Source organism: Arvicola amphibius, chromosome 5, assembly GCF_903992535.2.
Source record: "Arvicola amphibius chromosome 5, mArvAmp1.2, whole genome shotgun sequence".
NCBI classification, from domain to species: Eukaryota; Metazoa; Chordata; class Mammalia; order Rodentia; family Cricetidae; genus Arvicola; species Arvicola amphibius.
In genome coordinates this window covers 108922541-108945403 of record NC_052051.1, presented here as the reverse complement: position 1 = coordinate 108945403, position 22863 = coordinate 108922541, and the positions used below count along the sequence as shown (strand labels likewise).

General features: G+C 42.4%; 1 protein-coding gene across 5 annotated transcripts in view; it reads right to left on the bottom strand.

Moving 5' to 3' along the window:
- Sap130 (Sin3A associated protein 130) overlaps positions 1–22863 on the bottom strand; it is a 79851-nt gene that overhangs the window by 5919 nt on the left and 51069 nt on the right. For 4 of the 5 annotated variants that reach the window (XM_038330933.2, XM_038330932.2, XM_038330934.2 and 1 more), the window contains exons 15-18: positions 22053–22157; positions 14430–14788; positions 1138–1386; positions 856–981 (exon numbers count right to left, since the gene is read on the bottom strand). In XM_038330933.2, the coding sequence (XP_038186861.1) occupies positions 856–981; positions 1138–1386; positions 14430–14788; positions 22053–22157 (839 nt within the window). The remainder of the gene's footprint in view (positions 1–855; positions 982–1137; positions 1387–14429; positions 14789–22052; positions 22158–22863) is intronic. The other variant, XM_038330935.2, reaches the window with a different exon arrangement.

Here is a 22863-nt window from a genome sequence, read left to right as displayed (position 1 = left end):
CACTGTCGTCTGCTCTCATCTTTACTATTTTCCCATTGTACTTCATTTGAATTTATTTTTAAAATCAAGTTATGAGATTGAATCTAGGTTATTTTGTCTATTCTTTTTTATAAAGCCAGATGTGGTAGCACACAACTTTAATCACAACAAAACCAAGTGGGCTGGAGAGATGGCTCAGCGGTTGGGAGCACTGTCTGCTCTTCTAGAGGATAAAGGTCCAGTTCCCATATGGCAACTCACAACTGCTTCTAATTCAGTTCCAGGGGATCACCCCCTCCCCACGCAATACACCAATGCACATGAAATAAATAAGTCATTAAAAAAAAGTCATATTAAAGCTCAACAACAAAACAAAATACCAAGCGTTTACCCTAGAGCAGTCGATTTTTAATTTTTATTTTTTTAAATTTAGCACATCTGTTCCTGGTGTCCACGGAAGCCAGAAGACGGCACTGGGTCATCTAATTATTTAGTTGTGAGCCACCATGTAGGTGCCGAGAACTGAACTGGGGTCTTTTACAAAAGCCACCAGTGCTCTTAACCCCTGAGTCAAATTGCAATACAGTAACAGGTTCTTCTGTGAGTACTGGGGAACCAAAGAGGTTAATGTTGCAGTAATTGGGGAGCTGTTAACACACAGAATTTATTATAACTAAGGCTTCCCCTTATTCATTTTACTGGGATTCCAATAAGCACACAGGTTTCTGGGAGCAAATAATTTCCCACTCTTATATTCAACTGATATTGCATATTTTAGTTGGAAATTAGAGAACTGTGGTTCTTTTTATTGTGATTACCAAATAGCTTACATATCATGCCATTTCATGAGTACTAGACATTTCTGAGGAAACTAACCTTTGACCCGGACGTCACTGTACCTCTGAAAGTGGTGGTAAGCAGCTTTCCAGGGGTTCCGATAGTGACGAAGCAAAGTGATGGGAGGTCTTGGTCGCACTGGGACATATCTCACTCCTTCTTCATCTATTCACACGAGAAAACACGAGGACATTAAACGGCATATTATATATTTTACATAATTCTAAAGTTCAGTTCTAGTAAGTGAGATGCAATCACACTGATGCCCTGAGACAGACTTGACAGGGTAAGAACAGGAGCCGCTCGCCCCAGCGGTCTTACCAATATACTCTTTGGGAGGAGACTTTCGTTTCTCCGTCTTCACCAAGAGGCTTTTGGCAGTGGATTTCTCGTCATCAGTGCTGTTTGTCTCCATCATATCCCCTTCTTCTGTTGAGATCACGTGCTGCTGCTTTCGAGGCTTTTTCCTTGGGGAGGCACCAGGTGGTAGGTCACTTGTAGGCATTGACAGGTTGCTCGCCAGCAAAGCAAGAGATGGAGACACAGTGTTGGTAGCCAGAGGAGGCACTGCTGTTGGGGTGAAGCACACAAACCAGTGAGCACCAAACACTGGGAGGCTTCTCTCAATTTCCAGAGTAACAATTACGAAGACAGCTGGCTGGCTGGCTAACAAGCACAGAGGTTTCTTCTGGGCCCTACAGCATGTAAAAAACTCTGAGGCAGGAACTGTGAACAACTGCTTCCTACTATTCAGACACTGTGCAGAGGAACGGTCTGTAGAGCAGGAAAGCTAACACTAGTCTGAGCTAGCGAGGACCAGAGCGAGGACTTACCAATCACACAGGTTCACCTGAGTTTTCATCACACATGAACATGTTTCCCGTGTCACTTCTAACAGCCATAGCTGTTAATATACCACCAAACAGCCTCACAGCTACCTTAATCACCTGCATTTAACAAAAAATCTCCAGGAATTTCCTTTGAGTAGTGGCTCCCAGAAAACCTTAGACATCACAAGGAACTATTGCCCATTCGCCTTCCCATGAGTGGTTATTTTTTCTGGAGACAGGGTTTCTCTGTGTAGCCCCTGGCTGTACTGGAACTCACTCTGTAGATCAGGCTGGCCTTGAACTCGGAGGTCCAGCTGCCTCTGCCACCGGAGTGCTGGGATTAAAGGCGTGCACTACCACTGCCCAGTTTAAGATATCAATTTTTTATTTCCCTGTTTTTCCTGTAACCACACATACTCTCTTATCATTATTCCAACAAAGGCTGACTGCTTCAGTCATCTCTGACACAGTGCTGGATGGAGTGGCCCACTCCGACCAGACTGCAAGAATAAGAAGTGATTTCCTAGAACAAAACCCTTGACTTTCCACATCCTCAAGAATACCATCAGGACAAAGCCATTTATACCTGCCAACTATTCATTCATTCATTCATTCATCCATTCTACAGTATTCTGCCTGCATGACAGAAGAGGGTATCAGATCTCATTACAGACAGCTGTGAGCCACCATGTGGTGGCTGGGAATTGAACTCAGGACTTCAGGAAGAACAGCCAGTGCTCTTAACCTCTGAGCCATCTCTCCAGCCCCACCTGCAAACTATTAAAAGACTAATTTAAATTTTCTTTTTTTCACTACAGATAGTGAGCCACCTGACCAGATCCTTCTGTCCCTTTGAAAAATTCCTTCTGTCCACACATCTAACAGCAGGTGTGATCTTACTATATTTTGGCTTGCTTCACTATTTTTAGGCCCTGTTGCTATGGTACAGTCAATGAAAGACAATTTTACATTGTTTTCCTTTTAATTTACTTCATTATTGGATTCCCTCTTTTTATAAAAAAATAATTTATTTAACTATATCTTATGTGCGTTGGTGTGAAGGTGTCAAATGCCCTGGAACTGGAGTTACAGACAGCTGTGAACCACCATGCGGGTGCTGAGAATTGAACCCGGGTCATTCTGGAAGAATAACCAGTGCTCTTAGCCACAGAGCCATCTCTCCAGCCCTGGATTCCTTCTTAAAACTGTTCTTTAGCAGGGCGGTGGTGGTGGATGCCTTTAATCAACTCTGTGAGCTCAAGGCCAGCCTGGTTTACAAAGTGAATTCCAGGACAGGTTCCAAAGCCACAGAGAAACCCTGTTTCGAAAAACAAAAAACAGCCAGGCGGCGGTGGCGCACGCCTTTAATCCTAGCACTCGGAGAGGCAGGCGGATCTCTGTGAGTTCGAGGCCAGCATGGTCTACAAGAGCTAGTTCTAGGACAGGCTCTAAAACTACAGGGAAACTCTGTCTCGAAAAACCAAAAAAAAAAAAAAAAAAAAAAAAAAAAAGAAAACAAAACCCAAAACGATCAAAAGCCCATAAACAAATCCCTGTTCTCTGTTTTTCCACATATCCATTCATTCATTCTCTCTGTACATGCACACACACACAAACACACATACACGTGCACGTATGTATGTATCACAACTATATATAACCACACACATATTTGTGTATATATATAAAATTAAAAGACAAACAACAGGGTCTTAAGAAGGGCAGTGAAGGTACACGCCTTTAGTCTCAGCATTTGGTAGGCAAAGGCAGGACAGTCAAGGTTATACAAATCCTGTCTCAAAAACAAAACAAAACACCAAACCAAACCAAACAACAAAAAGCAAGCAAACAAACAAAAGAGAGGGCCTGACAATGTAGTACTAGCTGGTTTGCTAAGTCACTATATAGACCAGGCTAGCTCAAACTCAAAGATCCTCCCGCCTTTGCCTCCTGAGTGCTGGGATTAAGGGTGCCTCCCGTTGTCTTAAATTTAAGATTTAGATAATTACTAACATCACTGTTTTCAGGCCTCTCAGGACTGAGAAGCTTTGCTCTATCGTACTTTGGGTTAACGTTAAGCTCAGACACAGCAATCTACTATATTGCCTATGTGGTAAGATGTTCACTTTAGCACTGACAGACCCTCCATTCTCCAAGTTGAAGCCTTCTCATCTATTCCTTAGATCAGACAGGTCAAGATTTTCCTATGAATAGGCTGTTCCCCTTCCTGTTCATTAGCAAGAAGTCAGAGAGAATGGCTTTTTTTTTTTTTAAATATTTATTTCTTTATTTATTTTGTATACAATATTCTGTCTGTGTGTATGCCTCCAGGCCAGAAGAGGGCACCAGACCCCATTACAGATGGTTGTGAGCCACCATGTGGTTGCTGGGAATTGAACTCAGGACCTTTGGAAGAGCAGGCAATGCTCTTAACGTCTGAGCCATCTCTCCAGCCCGAGAGAATGGCTTTTGCAGAGAGTGGTGTCATGCCTGAGTTCAAGGGTAGCCTCATCTACACAGTGAATTCCAGGACAGCCAGAGCTACATAGTAAGATCCTGTCTCTAAAATACCAAACCAAATCAAACCAAACCTAATTTAACTCTCCAGATCAAGGGTTTTTCCCTTATTAGCTGTTATCCCATTGAAGGCACACCAGGAACCACCCTATGATCATTTAGTTTCCTTAGCAACCTTCTGACATAACTTCATCTCCTAAGTCATACATACAAAGCTTTGGTAAAGTCACTTAAACATGACACTCTTCAGAATCCCACACGCAAACCGGGTATATAACATTTTTTCCTAAGTTACTTTCTCTCTATTAATCTGATATTTACAACTATGTTAAAATCTTTTTAATAAACTCTAATACTGTTTCATCAAAAATAAGCCTTATTATTACAAATCTAAAGGAAAAACAATTTCATACAGAAAAAGGCCGTGTCACTATCGTAGGACCCACTCAAGCCCACCTAAGGCAAGGTCCAAAATATAAACTCACTGGAAAGGTTTTGCTTTCAGAATGAAAGTTAGCTTTACCACCAGGAATACAGGCACTGAAACTCCCATAACCACAGTCCAACTAGTCACTGTGGTGGATATTCTACTAAAGAATGTATTTTGTCTCCCAACCCCGCCCAAAATTTCTTTGCTTCATGGCAAAGAAATTCAACCACTTCCTCCACTACACCTTCCTGTCATAATTTACTGCCCCATTATAAGCATAAAGAAATGAGGCCAACTTGACCTATAGCCACACTGATGATTATCTTGCATATCACCATAGAACCTTCATCTGGTGATGGATGGAGATAGAGACAGAGACCCACATTGGAGCGCGCTGGACTGAGCTCCCAAGGCCCTAATGAGGAGCAGAAGGAGGGAGAACATGAGCAAGGAAGTCAGGACAGCGAGGGGTGCGTTCACCCACTGAGACGGTGGGACTGATCTAATAGGAGATCACCAAGGCTAGTTGGAATGGGACTGATGGAACATGTGATCAAACCAGACTCTTTGAATGTGGCTGACGGTGGAGGCTGACTGAGAAGCCAAGGACAATGGCGCTGGGCTTTGATTCTATGGCATGGATGGGCTCTGTGTGAGCCTTGTCAGTTTGGATGCTCACCTTCCTGGACCTGGGGGGAGTTGGGAGGACCTTGGACTTCTCATAGTGTAGGGAACCCTGACTGCTCTTTAGCCTGGAGAGGGAGGGAGTGGGGGTGTGGGTGGAGGGGAGGGGAGGGGAGGGGAGGGGAGGGAAACGGGAGGAGAGGAGGAGATGGAAATTTTTAATAAAAAAAAAAAAATGAGGCCAAGCAACCTCAAATGCCACTTCATTAAAAGCACAACAACTTAGAATGAAGGAATGGCTCAGTGGCAGAGTGCTTGACCAGTACACAATGCTAGGTCCTGAAGTTAATTCTTAGTACCACAAGATCCCAAACATTCCCCTTTGTCATCTCCCTTCACCTACTGAACTGCCCATAGTAACTCCATTTTGTCCTAGGTTAGCCAACTCCACCTCATGCTCCACCCACCTGCCTCCAAGGCTGCTAAGCACAGTCTGCTGAGCAGGACACTCTCAGCAGCTGAACCCACAGCTTCCGGAGGGCCACCGTTGTACAAGAAACAAACTGTTTTAATTAACTGAACTGGTCATCCCTGGTGTGATATAACTGCTTCTGGCTTTATAAACCTACCCTGCCTTCCCTGGAGTTGAGAGCCCTTGCTGGCATTTGCTTGCTCTCCATCCCTAGCAGATAAAAGACCCCTAATCTGACCTTCATTAAGTGGCATTCTCTCTGTAATGATTACGAACAGTATCTGGAGGTCCCAGTGAGCTTTCTATCCCTCGAAGGGCTCCGGCTTGCTCTGGGTCTCCCCAGTTTGGTGGTTTTTGTATCTGAGGAGTCCCCTAGGCATTCCAGGGCCAGAGTCCTGGAAAAAGACTGCTATGTTTCCCAACACCACAAGTGGTTGATTCCTTCTTGTCCTCCTGGAGGTAGGTTTTAATATTTCTGTCTGGCTGTAGGAGCCACTAGAGGAGCTGCAGTATGTACAAGTGCGGATCAGTCCTTCCCTCCTTTACTGAGCCCAGACGCCAGGTGTCCTGGCAGCCTTGCCCACGGATGAGTTCAGGGTCCCACCTCAGAGTGGCCAATGGTGTGCCAGAGTGTCCATTACCTGCACTGTTTTGGTGAAAGACTGATGGCAGGAGCCACAGTGGTTCTTCCTACTGAATTCTAAGCCTGCTTCCTCTAACCGAGAGGCCATTCTTTCTGTCTTGGGGACTGCTGTGCCCTCTGCCTTTGTTTCTCTCCCACCAAGCCTGAATATCCTTGCTTTTTTACAAAATAAATAAATAACCCCACTTCAGACTTAAAAATGATGGTCATAGAGTTCCCCCCAAATCCGTCTAAGGTCAGGCAGGCCCCTGTCTCTGCGACAGGGAGAATAACAGAACAGCCCAGAAGGCACTGTGCACTGGAGAACAATTAAGAGGCAAACTATTTCCAACAGTGGTTCCTATTATTTATCTTATGGTGCAAAGGTATCTATAATTAAGATAACTAATGAGATGCTCACACATGAAAGGATAAAAGGGGACCCTCTATCTAAAATCTCTCAGCAACTCAAACGTCATAGCCAGTTAAATTCTGTTCGATGCTGTAAACATCAATTTAATGCTAATTAGGATAAATAACTCTACACACTATCCACATCATAAATACTGTCTTATGTTTTCTGTAAGTTTTAGCCAGAAATTTACAAGGCCTAATGGTTTAACAGTATATACACAGGTAATATTAAGTAGAATCAATTGTCACCTTAGTAACTTGCTGCATGAATTCTAATTTGTTTTAATAATAAAAACTCAAGAGTCAGATAGAGGGGCTAATGCTGAAAGATCAGAGAAGCCAAACAGCTAGTCACTAGTTCTTATCTCTACAAAATCCTTAGACTGTCTATGTAAGTCCTCAGACCGAATCCTGAGCTCCCGTCTCCTCCCGCTCTCCGCAAGCCATTTCACTTCTCTCCTCTACTTCCCTAGTGCTGGGTTAAAGGTGTGAGTCATCGCTGCTTGGCTGTTTCTCCTTCAGACTGATTCAATCCTGTGTAGCGCAGGGTGGCTACTGTGGATCTACTCACAGAGATCCGCCTGCCTCTCTATCTCCTGAATGCTGGGATTAAGGGTGTGTGTGTGTGTGTGTGTGTGTGTGTGTGGGTGTGTGTGTGTGTCAGTACGGCTTGGTCTCTATGGCTACCTAGTGTGGCTAGCTCCACACTCTGACTTTCAGGCAAGCCTTATTTGTTAAAGCACAAATAAAATAATTACATTTCCCCTTTTGTCTAAAATAAAAGGTTGTAACTAACATAAGAAAAACTGTGTACAAAAAGTACAATAACTATATATAATATATATAGACAATAAGTACATCCACAATGGTTAGTCTATTTGCATTTGACAAATTCAGAGAAAATACTCCATTATATATCCCATCTTGGTGAGCCCCAAAGTTTTGTACCTAATTTACATTTTATTCTAACTTGCATTACCAATCCCAAATTATCTTTTTATGTCTCTCAACCTTATACACATTACATTTCTTTGGTAAATTTCTTTTCTAAGTCTGGTAAACAAGGAAAACTATAACTATCTAGTCTTCAACTTCCTTAGAGACCTGAGAAGGAAATAATATTAACTGAGTAAGCAGGAAGCGCAAGCCAGTGACTTCTAAACAATGTGAGAAATGACAGAGACAGCTGGCTGCCAGCACTTGGGAGGCAGAGGCAGGTGGATCAAGGCTAGACTGGTCTATAGATCAAGTCCCAGGACAGCCAAGGCTACAGTGAAACCCTGTCTTGAAACACCAAAACCAAACCAAACAAAAAAACCTGGTTTTGATTTTGTAAAAGCACAATATACAAGGATCAGGAGAGTGAGGTGCCCAAATTTTCAGTGAATTGTACTTATTTTAAATTTTAGTTTGGGGGCTGGAGATATAGCTCAAAGGTTAAGAGTACTGGCTATTCTTTCAAGAACCTAGGTTTAATTCCCAGCACCTACACGGCAGCTCACAATTTTTTGTGTAACTCCATCTCCAGGGGAATCCAATACCCTTACATAGATATACATGCAGGCAAAACACCGATGCACATAAAATAAAATTAAAAAAATCATTAAAAAAATAAAGTTGCATTTGGGAGAGGCCACCTGACCTACAGAGTGATTTCCAGGACACCAGGACTATTACACAGAGAAACCCTCTCTTGAAAAACAAAAACAAAACAAACCCCCCCCAAAACTTAGCTACTAAAAGTTTCAATTTAGTAATTGTAATTTTTAAGGCTCAGACTCTTAACAGAGATAAATTATTCTAGTATAAAATCCTAATCTTGTGAGATTTACTAATTTTTTGCAAATTGTTAAAAAAAGGTATTCATGGCATCTTTAATATATATTGTTGAAGTTTAGCCTAAAGCAGGCAACTCAAAACAAGTTTAAAAGTAAACTTGAAATTTAATATAATATTCAAAATCAGGTATAATAAATGGCTATGGAGAATTCAACACTTGAGTAAAATGGGCTAAATTTACAATATACTTGCATGGCGGGGCAGCCCTAGGCTCAAGTAGTACTATTTCCCTTGAATGGGACACTGACTCCAGCAGAATGAACTGTGTTAGTCCTTACAGAATGAAGACGTATGGGGAACAAGACTTCACAAAGCATGCTTACGTGGGTCCCATCTCTGGTCATGTAGGCAGCGCAGGAAAAACTCCTTATCTTTAGGGAAGTTGAATTACCACTCCTATCTCACATGGCAGAGTGGAGGATCTTAATAGTCTGCACCCACATTCATAGTGTATCAAGCAACAAAGGGTTAAGTTAGCAATTACTGTGCACTCATTGTCTCCGGAACCGACACAGGAGGATGTTGTGAAACAGGAACCTCGTATACAAGCCTGCCACTTGACTGGTATGGACCTGCATACTACTTCAACTGGCTTTCTATTCTCCTCTTAGCAAACTAAGCTCAGGGCAAGCAGTCAACACCTGATTGTGTAAGACGGGCTCAGCCACAGGGCCAGTCAGCAGTATGGATATTCATTTAAACACTGGGTTGCAGGTGCCACCTGTGGATCCACCGCATGCAGGTAAAGAAAGCAACACTGCCTGAGAAGTAAGACACCTGGAGTATCAAAGGCCACCCACATCTGTCTCTCGGGGTCACCAGCTCTAAGCCCGAACAATCCAGTAAGTCACATTTGGTGACAGGGATCACGATACCCCTCCCTCCCTTTGGACTCATGGTAATAGTAGCCATATGCTTCCTACAGAGCTAGCACAGCAGCTCCCCAGGACTAAACTCTGACACAGAGGATTTTACCAGCTCTGCTGTATCTAGGAATAATAGGTTTGTAAAAAAAAAAAAAATGATTTCTTAATGATTATGCTCAGCTATGCATTCAAGTAACAGTTGGTTCTTTTATAGATAATACAAGTATTTTCTGAAAATACATAGGGCCTTACAACTCTGTAAAAGGCCCACACTACTAACTGCTGAAGAAGAGGCCAGTGATCCCCGGTTCCATGGCTGGTTTACTTGGAATCCATGGCTAATCACCTTACTCACAGGCCCCATGGGCCTAATGTCCTTCTCCTAAGTCTAACAATTGGGCCTTGTTTAATTAACTGATTATTAAACTTTGCCAAACAAGAACTAACCTGTGAATTTTTTGTACCTAAGGGCCCAATACAACCTCTGACTCTTCCTTAAGACAAGTGAACTGCCAAGTAACTTTACCTTGTCCTAGTTTTAACTGACTGCATCTTGAGCTTCCCCATCTGCTCCCCAGTTCACACCAAGCAAACCCTACTGAGTAGGGCATTCTCATTCAAATACACCTGCAGCTTCTGAGGTCTGACAGTTTACAACACAGAAACTGTCTCCAACCCCGCATAATTTTGTTTTTGGGTCTCTATACACTATACCCCTTTTCTCTCTGGGCCCAAAGTCCTTTCTGGCATGACCTACTGGCAAATAGAGGACTGTCACTCTGACCTTCACTGGGTGGTGTTTCCTATGTCTTGTGTAGGTACAACACTTTCACCCTTCTGGTGTGGGAGTTCTTCTGTTCGTGTGTTGCTTTTATTGGTTAATGAATAAAAAAACTGCTTTGGGCCTGATAGGGCAGAACTTAGGTTGGTGGAGAAGACAGAACTAAATGCTGGGAAGAAGGGCAGAATCAGAGAAGCCATGGATCCTCTGCCTGAGATGGATGCCGGTTAGAGAATCCTGCCAGTAAGCCACAGCTTCGTGGCGACATATAGATTAATAGAAATGGGCCAAACCAAGATGTAAGAGTTAGCCAATAAAAAGTTAGAGCTAATGGGTCCAGGCAGTGTTTAAATTAATACAGTTTCTGTGTGGTTATTTCGGGTGTAAGCTAGTCGGGCAGCTGGGATAAACAAGTGGGTTCTCTCCGTGCAACACCCTTCTCTATGATAAACTCCTCAAAAGCATTGCTTGGGCTGGACATATGCCTATAAACCCAGGACCTGGAAGGCAGAGACAGGTGAGCAAAGTTAAGTTACGCAGTGAGAACTTGCCTCAAAACAGAACAACAAACTCAAGGCTAGAAATGGAAATGTAGCTCAGTTGGTGGAGTGTGTGCAGCCCAGAGATAAATCCCCCAATGACATAAACAGAACAAAGTACAACACAACAACAATAATAAAAACTAGGTGTGGTATCAGAAGCTGGTAATCCAGCATTTGTGAGATGAGAGGTAAAGATCAGGAAGTTCAAAGTCATCCTTAGACACAGTGAGTTTAAGGCCACCTAGAGTCAGAGAGGCCGTCTCAAAAATAAAAATATAAAACCCCACAAAATCTAGATATTGCAGAACTTTGATTCTAACCTCAGAAATGAGAATTTGAGGCTATCCAGGGCTACACAGTAAGGAGACAAGAGGCAGAGAACCTTAGGTGGATATGGTGATATATGTATGTAACTGCAGCATTGGAGAGGTAAAGGCAGAAGGACAGGGACTTCAGAGCTAGTCCTGGCTACAGGGTTCAAGATTCACCGCTCACTACACACTGGGCTCCAACCAACTGCATCTCTCTCCTAGAGTCAAGCACGTCTGGGGCACTCCTGTCACGGGCGGGCATTGACACTGATTGTTCTCTAGGCCTGGAGGGCTCTTCTGCAGACATCATCAGGGCCAACACTTTGGTTCTTTCATGTGACTCAAGGGTCACTTCCAGAGCAAGGCTCTTTTTTTTTTTTTTAAACATTTATTTATTTGTGTGTATGCCTGGGCATAGGTGGAGATCAGAGGAAAACGGTGTCAGATTTCTCCTTCTACCGCGTGGGACTGGTGGAATTCTCAGGTCACAGGATAGGCAGGAAGCATCTGGACTAGCTGAGCATCTCACCAGTCCTCAATGAGACTTCTATCAGCCTCTTCTAAGTTTCCGGGTTAAGTTTTCATTGCCATGACAAAACACACAAAGGAAAAATGAAATGTGTTTTATTGTTTTCACTGCTATTATGGGTGGTGTGGGTCTAGAACCTAGGGCCTGTGCACACCGGGCAAAATGCTCTCCCTCTAAGTCATGCTTTCACCCCACAATCTTGTGTGGACTCATAATTTAGCCTATAGCTGGTTCCACTGTTTCTAGGCCCAGGGGTACAGTGATATAGACTTGCTCACCTCATAGAAGTCAGGAGGCAGAAAGTGACTTAAGGGGTAAGATTTTCCTGGCTAAGGATGGCACTACCGACCAGCTGGCAGGCCAGGATGGGGGAAAAAAGGTGGGGGAGGGAGAGGAAACTGTAGTGAGGAGGCGAGCAGGCCTGCTTTTCGTCCCGCCTGACTCCCGCACGGCTAGCTTTACACCCGAAATAACAACACACAAATTGTATTCTTTTAAACACTGCTTGGCCCATTATCTCTAGCCTTTTACTGGCTAACTTTCACATCTTGATTAACCCATTTCTAATAATCTGTGTAGCACCACGAGGTGGTGGCCTACCGGGAAAGATTCTAGTCTACATCCTTCTCGGGTCGGAGAAGCATGGCATCTGCCTGAGGCGTCTGTCTCACTTCCCTTCTTCCCAGCATTCTGTTCTGTCTACTCCACCTACCTAATTTCCTGTCCTATCAAAGGGCCAAGGCAGTTTCTTAATTAACCAATGAAAGTAACACATAGACAGATGACCCTCCTCCATCAGGAAACTGCTCATTAGGGCAGCATAAGCTGTGCCACACCCTCCCTACTATTATGGATGAACCCACTGAAACCATGTGTACAAGTTAAGTCCTCCTTCAAATTATTTCCCCCAGGTATTCAGTCCCAGGGAGGACCCAAGCGTCAACTTCCGAGACCTGCTTTGTTTTCATCCACTTAGGATGCAGTAGAACAAACTGAAATATTTGCCTTTTTCATTTTGTCCCTTTTACTAGCACATAAGTTAGAAGATGGTGACATTTGATTTATCAAATGGTACTATTTAATTTCAGCGCATTGTAGGTTGATGCAGGACTACTACTGGCTTCTGGACAGACAGTAGTGGGGACAATGTGCCAATAGGCAGGTAACAGAAATGAGACCATTTCATTCCCCTCAGGGTTTTCCACAACATCTGTCAATGGCAGTATTAAGGAAAAAAAAAATCCATGGAATAATAAAAATAAAAGAATTGAATGTAAATAAATAGCAGGTGTTATTTGTTTGCTTATTTAATTTTTGAGATGGTAGCTCAGGGTAGCCTGAAACTTACTGTTACTCTAGGCTAGACTTGAACTCAGGCTGCTTTAGCTTCCAAGCCCTGAGATTCTAGGTGTTAAGTTACCTGGATAAACAGTAAGTTTAAAAAGCTATTATAGATGGTGCAACCACAGGCTTTACTGAATAGAACATGGCAAACAGGCCTTTTCTCACATGCAGCAGAGTGAGCACAAAATGACTTGACTTCCACACCAGATTTTCTATTCAGTAAACACTACGTAGTGATTAAGTTACTTTAAGTAATTAGAAAACAGATGATCCCATACTAAATTATTTAGCACACACAAACCTAAAGAAAAAAAAAATTTGTTTTGTTTTTGAAGACAGGGTTTTTCTCTGTAGCTTTGGAGCCTGTCCTGGAACTAGCTCTTGTAGACCAGGCTGGCCTCAAACTCACAGAGATCCGCCTGCCTCTGCCTCCCAAGTGTTGGAAAACAAAACCTTCAAAGTGACTGAAGTTTTAGGGCTGAAGAATTGACGTTGAGGTTAAGCACTGGCAGCTCTTCCAGAGGACCTAGGAAACAATCCCCAGCACCCATATGCATCTTACAGCATCTTACAACAGCACCAGTGGATATAATGCCTCTTGGCCTGTGAGGGCACCGGGTAAACACACGGTGCGCAGACACACATGTGTGCAAAACATCCATATATATGTAAAATAAAAACGGAGGAAATGAAGAAGTGACCAGACTTTCACAAGCTGGAAACCGAACTGAGAGGAAGAGGAAAATGGATAACAAACAATTTTAAGATTTTACTAATCGTGATTATTATGAAGACAGTATTTTTAAAACACAAATCTTATAAAATGAAACCTAATATGGAGTATATTATCAACTAACAGTACTTAGCTAGGATCACTTTAAAACCCTTTAAATAGTATTTCCTGAATCAGCACAAGGAAGCTATACTGAAAGATACACATGGGGTGATTTTTTCTTATGGTTATAGCTCAGAATTAAAACTGCAAAAGAGCAGCTGGGCATGGTGGCACACACCTTTAGTCCCAGCACTTGAGAGGCAGAGGCAGGCAGAGCTCTGTGAGTTCGAGGCCATCCTGGTCTATGGAGCAAGTTCCAGGACAGCAAGAACTGTTACACAGAGAAACCTTGTCTTGAAAAACAAAACAAAAAAAAAATTTTTTTTTTTCCAAAGGGACCTGTGAGATGGGTCAATAGGCAAAGTCAATCCTGATGACCAGAGTTTGATCCTTGGGGTCTGACTGGTGAAGAGAACTGACTCCTCCAAGTTGTTCTGACATTCATGAGTGCGGTGGAACATATGAATCCACACACATAAATGTACAAATTAAGTCATAGAAAAACTAGTTTTTCAAAAGTAATCTTTCATTTCTTAGAAATGAAGGGAAGACAGCTGGCAGCAGACACTGGAAAGGTCACCTGATGTGGCTTCCTGGCTAACAGCACAGGAGAGAACTAGGAACGAGACTGCTAACAGTGATCTGGGAATGACTTACTGGACACAGGCCTCGTGATGTCCATTGGTTCAACTTCTTCTTTTACTTTGATCTCAGGAACAGGAGGCCCTAGAACCGCGGACAGACTGCCACCCACGGGGGTTGATGGTGTGGGTGCAGTAGCAATGGTGGTGATGGGTGGAGTGACAGGAACTGCTCCAGGAATGGTGGGAAGAGCAATGGCTGGCTGGGACGGAGGACTGGCTGCCGCAATCATGCTTGGGATGGCTGGTGGAGGCTGCTGGGCCGTTGGTGGGACTGCAATGGTAGGCTGCTCGGCATTTTGGTTGGATATGGTCTCCAAGGACACTGTGACTGGAGTGGCCACAGATACATGCACTTCGGACTTCGGTTTGGCACTGAAACACAAGAAGAGAGCATTATGTAGCATCTGAGACAAACTGTCTTACCTGGAAACAACTTGAAGGAGGGGTGTTTAATTCTTTTTATAGAGCACATACAACTGATACTCTATTTTTTAATTGTAGATGTTCATCTTTAAGTTGACTCAGAAAGAAAATAGCTCTCTACTTACGTTATCAAAAGGCCGTGAATTTAGTTTTTAAAACAGAAAACAAAAATGTCACCACCGCCAGGCAGTACAGGTACATGCCTTTATTCCCAGCACTTGGGAGGCAGCGGAGGAGGATCTCAATAAGTTCGAGGCCAGTATGGCCTACAAAGAAGAGTTCCAGGACAGCCAGGACTGTTATACACAGAAACCCTGTTTCAAAAAATGAAACCAAACCAAAACAACTGACCGACTGACCAACCAAAACAACAACAACAACAACAACAAAAACCCAAACAAAAAACAAACAAACCACCACCAAAACTGTATTTTTTTGGTTTTGTTTTAAGACAAAGTCTTACTTACCACTGTAACTCTGGTTGGTCTAGAACTCACTATGTAGACCAGGTTGTCCTCAAACTCAACAGAGATCCACCCATTTCTACCTAAATGCTGGGATAAAAGATACATACACCATGCCTGCTTTCAAGACTTTCTCTACTTTCAAGCTGCTTTAAGCCACTCGGATGGTATGAGATTCTCATTCCTTCTTGGTGTCTTACTTCCACCCTTACTCTCTCGCAATTAAAATGACAGTAGCCAGAATACCCGATTGACTCATTTATTACACTTTTGTGTATAGTGCCGGGGGATTAAACACAGGCTCTCACACAAGCTAGTCTAGTGCTCAACCACTAAACTATACTCCCAGTGTTAGTGCAATCCTTTAAAAAACATCGGATTGTTTTCTTAGCTTATATGAGGCCTTTGGTACAATCTCCAGCACAATTTACAAAATAAAAATAACAAAGTCAAATCATGCAGCCCTCATACTTTAATGGGTTAATGAATTTCTATTTCATCTAGAACAACAACAACAACAAAAACCCCAAAGGCTTTGAAATGGGTTTTAAAGATTTATTTATGTGTGTGCGCCTATGTGAATGTATTTGCATCAAGTGTGTGTGCAGGTGTCTGCAGAGGCAGAGGCATCAGATCTTTTGGAACTGGAGAGAGGTGGTGGTGAGCTACCCGATATGGGTGCTAGGAAGTGAACTCAGATCTTCTGTAAGAGTAGTACCACGCCTAATTACTTGGCCGTGTCTCCAGTCCTTTGTTTTATTTTTCTGAGACAGCGTTTCACTAGACAGCTCTTGTTAGCCTAGTGCTTGGGGCAAGTCTCCTCGGAGATGGGATTGCAGGCATGAGCTTTCCCTCTTACACTAGGCTGCTCTTCCTTGATATTCCTCTGTATTACTTTGTGTTATAACATGTATGGAGGCCTAGCTGTTTTATAACAGTCGGCCAAACACTAAGTTACCACTGAACTTTAACTATAATGGCACAAATTCAAATATCATCTGGAGCTTGCAGAGCTAACGGATGAGAACTGTGAACAGTACTGTCATAACCCTTCTCTAGAAGGTGGTGCCGGGTACTTTAGATCTGAGTAACGCTCACAAACAGAAAAGGATGCGTGTGGCTGCAAGCTTCTATTTTCCAGTGACAAATCCATGTGAAATTTAACAAAAAATAGAAGAATGAGAACTAGTCAATAAAGATGAACTTGTAGCAAAACCCTCAAATGATGTTGGGAGTGAAAGGAGGTATGATTGCAGTAGAAATGGCCTCAATGGCTCAGGAAAGAGAGTGCAGCCAGACTGGGCTTCTCCTCTATACTGAAAAAGTTCAATGAAAATAAAAATGAGGAGCTGGAGAGATGGCTCAGTGGTTAAGAACATTGCCTGCTCTTCCAAAGGTCCTGAGTTCAGTTCCCAGCAACCACATGGTGGCTCACAACCATCTGTAATTAGGTCTGGTGCCCTCTTCTGGCCTGCAGGAATACATGCAAACAGAATATTGTATACATAATAAATATTTAAAAAAAAAAAGAAAAATGAAGGGAGAGTCACTGAATACTACCTTTTAGTTAAAATTCTACTAGAAACATAAAGTCATTTCTGGCTGCAATAAATATTTACTACTAATTAGGATCCAAGCGAGTAAAAAGAAAAAACAAGAACCAAAGCCACAATCATTTAGGTTCTTAAAAAAAAAAAAAAAAAAAAAAAAGGTAATATGGATACTACGTTTTTCTGGCTGTTTGAGTTTTGAAAGGGGCATTTTTTCCTTCTTATCTGTTTTGTGGCAGTACCAGGGATTGAATCTCTGGTCTCAAGCATGTGGAGTTAGTCACAACGACTTGAAGAGACGGCAGCTATAGGCTGTGGGGGACGACTGCCGCAAGCGCAAGCGTGAACCTGAGTTCAGAACCCAGGTAAGGCGGACACGGCAGCGTTCATTTACAATTCAAGCTCTCCTACTGCAAGGTAGAAGATGGAGAGAGAATTCCTGCAAGCTCAAGAGACAAACAGCAGTAAACAAGAGAGCCTGTCCCCAAACAAGGTATAAGGCAAGGTCCAACCCCCCTAGGTTGTCCTTAGAGTTCCACATGCATGGCATAGCATGTACCCACACACACACATGAAAAAACAAGAGAACAGTAACTACAAGGAAAATGAAGAAAACCCTTTACTGTGAGTAAAGGTGGACTATCAGCCTACAGCTCCTTCAGTCAGTGAGGAAGCAGCCCAGGTGTGGCCATTAACCTGTACAGAGTTCAAGCAGCAGTGACAGCGAGCAGTATTTCCTAAAAGTGATGCTGGCAACAACCTGACCATTCAGTGAATTCAGGGCTATTTTACAGTATCAAAATACAAAGACTAAAATGTCAAGAGCGGATCCTGTCAGAAGGGAGCACGGTCACTTGTTGAAGTTCAGGCCAACTCATGCTTTCCACGGTGATAAAGAGGGGGCAAGCACCACTTCAACTACTGTGTCTGCTGCTTCAAATTACGATGCAGTAAGTACCGACGTTACTAGTTTTTCTCATTTCCTTACTTGACAAAACAGTTTTTAGTATTTTCATAATATCTTAATTTTGTTTTTTGTTGCACAGGGGAATCACACATAGGATTTCACATATACCAACCAAGTGCTTTACCACTAAGTTACATCCCTGCAAATATTTTTAATAACAGTACTGTGTGTGTATGTACACACACATTTGTGGGACTGCACATGCATATGTACAAACATGTACATGGAAGTTAGTGGTTGACTTTAGGTGTTTTCTTTCCTATTTTTTGAGAAGAGTCTCTAACTGAACCTGGAGTGTAGTGATTTGGCTCATAGTGGCTGGGCATCAGGCCCCAGGGAGTCTTCCTGTCTCTGCCTCCCAGGTGGTAGGAATACAGGTATGTACACAAGCTTAGCTTTTATGTGGACATTGGGGACTGAACTCAGGTATTCATGCTTATGTGACAAGCATTACAATGCCTGACCGACTTCCCAAACACCTTTTTTGTTGTTAGTTTTTTAAGATAGGATTTCTCTATGTAACCTTGGCTGTCCTGGAACTTGTACATCAGGCTGGCCTCAAACTAAGAGATCGGCCTGCCTCTGCCTCCTGAGTGCTAGGATTAAAGGCGTCTGCTATCGCCCGGCCCCAAACACTCTTGTCAATTGTTGAAAATCACTGTATAGTTTCACCTTGTATGGCAGACATGTCATAACCTCGCAGAAAGGTCCCCAGTGACAACTGATAGCATCCCTCCACTGTGTTGGTCCTTTTCACTTTTCCTGATACAGTAAACACCAGGGAGCATGTATGTATCTCTTTTACTTGTTAAAGTCTCTGCTCTAGAAATCTTTCTGTAAAGCCCTACCTATTCATTCTGCCACTTTTGTCTCCATTTTTACCCTTGTGCTTTTTTGGGGGGAGGGGTGGGTTCCCCATGTCTCACATGCAGAAGAAGTAAGGTTGAGGCAATGTAAACATCTGTTTTAGTTAGCAGACTACACCTCCAGATCCCAAAATGACATCGGACATCTACGCATTTTCTTCCTAAATGAGGTTTAAGAAGCATATCTAAATACAGAAACATGCCAAGTTATTATTAATAAAAACTACACAATACCCAATAGTTTAATCAGATAACTTTGGTTTTAAAAACCTATAAAACTGCCAGGCAGGGGGAAGGGGAGAGGCAGGGAGGGGAACAGAGAAAAATGGAAGGCCAGCCTGTCTACAGAGTGAGTTCCAGGATAGCCAAGGTTGTTACACAGAGAAACCCTGTCTTGAAAAACAAATAGACAATCAAACCATTCCCAAGCAAACAAACAACTTGTAAAACTTCTGTGTAGGGTAGTGGGTATGTGTAGACCCAGCTCCTTGGGAGGCTAAGGTAGGAGGATCACTTGACCCCATTCATTGGAGACAATCCTAGGAAACACATCAAGACTCCAGTCCAAAACCAAATTATCTATGTGCATAAACAGAGTATGGGAGGACAATTATTGTAAGTGTTATCAATCAACATTATTGTGAAAAGCCGGACTGGTAAAGTGGATGGGAACAAGATGATTCTGACTTTATAATTAAGTATACACACGTTTACATGTGTGTATACACACACACACACACACACTCTCCAACTTTTCATTTTTAAATTTTAATTAATTTGCTTTTACTTAATTTTAACTTTATTTTTAAAAGACTATCTACTATCTATCTTTCACTTGTGTGTCATTTTCCCTGGAATTGGAGTTACAGGTATTTATAAGCAGCCAGTGTGGGTGCAAGAAGCAAACAGACTGCTGGAAGAGTAGCAAGTATTCATAAGTGCTGAGTCCTTCTCTCCAGACCTACATATTTTAAAAATCTTCATTTATTATTGGGGGTACACACTAGTGCCATTGGTACACATGTATTATGGGGGTCACACACAAGAGTCATGGTGCACATTTATTCTGGGGGCACACATGAGTGTCATGATGTACATTTATTATGGGGCACACATGACTATCATTGTGCACATGTACTATGGAAGCACACGAGTGTCATGGCGCACATGTGGAATCAGAGGACAACTTGAAGGAATCGGTCCTGTCTGTACTATGTGGGTCATGAGGCTTGATAAGTTATCTTTACTCAGTGAGCCTCCTGGCTGACCCTGACTTTTTATCTTTAAAGTTTTATTAACTTAACTTTTGAGGAATTTGGGGGTCAAACTCAGGGCTTCTTTATATCAGGCAAGCATTCAACTATTAAGCTGTCCCCACAAAAGAAATGCCTCCACCCTCATAATACAGTCTTACTATATTGGTCAGACTGGTCTAAAACTCAGGAACACAAATGATTCTATAACTGTACTTCAATTTTTTTTCATATTTTAAATATTTTTTATCTTGTCTGGTAACTTTTTTCCCATTTTTTTTTTTTTTTTTTTTTTTTTTTTTTTTTTTTTTTTTTTTGGTTTTTCGAGACAGGGTTTCCCTGTAGTTTCTAGAGCCTGTCCTGGAACTAGCTTGTAGACCAGGCTGGCCTCGAACTCAGAGATCCGCCTGCCTCTGCCTCCCGAGTGCTGGGATTAAAGGCGTGCGCCACCACTGCCCGGCTTTTCCCAATGTTTTAATATTACTTTTGGGATTATGATATGGTAGGGATTCTCCTGTCTCACCTTGAGTGTTGGGATTAAAGGAGTGCCACAACATGTCTTGATTATGAAGCCATTTTGTATATCTATGTGGTCTATGTATACCATGTACACACACATATATGTGAGGGCATAAGGACATGTGAACGCCTGTGTGGAGGTCAGAGGTTGACATCAGGTGCCCTTTTTGATCATTTGACATTTTTATTTTTTGTTTTTTACTTAAAAATACTTTATTCATCTTTATTTTGTGTGTATGACTATTTGCCAACATATATGTAAATGTACCACATGACTGTCTAAAGAGGCCAGAGGAGGGCACTGGATCCCCTGGAACTCTTGTTGATGCTGGGAACTCTTCAAGAGCTGAAGTGCTCCTAACTGCTGAGACATTCAGCCACACGGCTCCCCATTTGCAGTGTTTGCAGACCAACTGCTTTGAACTCATAGAGATCTGTGGTGATATTTTGTTTGTGCTGTAACAAATAAAGTTTGCCTGAAGATCAGAGTACAGAGCTAAGCCACTAATTAGCTATATAGGCCAGGAAGTGGTGGCACATTTTTAATCTCAGTACTAGGTGACAGAGACAGCCGGATCTCTGTGAGTTGAAGGCCACCCTGGGCTACACTAGATTGATCCAGTCTCAGAGAAACAGAGCCAAGTGGTGGTGGCTCGCATCTTTAATCCCAGTACTTGGGAGTCACAAACCTTTAATCCCAGCACTAAGGAAGGAGACAGGAAGTGATATGGCTGGGCGGGAGGAGGCAGGAGCTCAAGGCATTCAGTCTGAGGATTTCATAGAGGTAAGAACTAGTGGCTGGCTGCTCTGCTTCTCTGACCTTTCAGCTTTCACCCCCTAATATCTGACTCTGGGATTTTATTAAGACCAATTAGATTTGTGCTACAGAGATCCACCTGCCTCTGCCTCCTAAATGCTGGGATTAAAGGTGTGTACAACATAGCTCAGCTATACTGTGTTTATAATTTTAATTATGTAGGAAGTTATAGGCGACTGTGAGCTACCTTTTGAGGGTCACAAGTGTCAAACTTGTCCTTTGCAAGAGCAGTATGAGTACTGAGCAATCTCTCTAACTCTACCCTTTCTTTTGAGATTTTTCACTGAACCTGAACTCACTGCTGGCTAGACTGGGAAGTTTCAGGGATATGGCAGCCTAGCACCTTCACCTAGCACCTGGTGCCTGGCTTTTCCGTGGCTGCTGAGGATCAGAACTCAGGTGTTCATATTTGTGATGCAGGTAGTTTATGGACAGCCAGCTCTCCTGTCCCATAATGCCATATAAAAAAAGGATAAGAATTGGGTGTTTATTATGAGGCAGGCTCCATGTTATATGCTTTAACATTTGATTTAAATATATTAGAATGCTATAAAGGTAGATGTTAGCTATTAGGAGTGTGTTCATTCCATAAATTACAAATGGCAAAAGGCAAGGCTGAGAAGGTGCCCAGATCATGAAGTTGGAAAAGCCATTCATTATGCAAAGAGGTACCAAAAAAAAAAAAAACCCTCCCAAAGTGTAAAGTTGGTCATATTAAAATCTACTATACAATGATACATAATTTAAAATAAGAGTGATGATAATATATGAGCTCACCCTGCAGGCCTAGGTGACCCGGATGCACTCCGCATAGAACTTTCTACTCGAGGACTAGCCACATCAGGAGGCTGAGGAGGGAGGAGGGTTTTCCGAACTGCCATTCTGAAAGAACAGAGACAAATCCAGAAAATAGTAGTGCAAGATACATTTGCCAGGCACATCTGCTAAAATAAAAGTATTGCCACGACAAGGCCTTTTAGTTGTTGTTTCTTTGTTTATATTTGAGACAAGGTCTTGAAGGGTCCAGGAATAGAAATGTAGAAATATAAAATTTTAAGTCTAAAGAAATGGGAATTGACAGCCATCAACTCTGTCAGCATGTAGGGATTAACTTTTAACAATGGTATTCTTTGCTTTCAGCTGGCACCTCTGGCTATGAGCAACGGTTAGCTTTTTACAATGGCTCTCTGGAGCTAGGGGGTTAGTTTATTTTTTTTATGATAACCCCCTGCCACTTACAACTGACAACTGCATGGGCTAAAACTAACTTTTAATAAAGGTGTACGGGACTGCTAGCATACATCCCAGCCCATAAACTTGAACCAAATGCTCCCACATGACTTTTGGCTTCACACTGTTTCGTATCCTTCCCTGCTTTGGGAAACCAGTGCCAGGAAAGCTGCAAAGTTCTTTGTAAACACTATTAGCTGTGGAAGAATTGTATTCTGTAAATACAATTTAGCTGAAACCTTGTTAGCAAAATTTGTAAATCTTAAAATGCAGTATGTCTCTAAGCTTACCCTCGAAATTGTAAAAATTCCTTTGTCCATGCCTAACACTTAATTCTTACTATAAAAAGGGGTCAGAA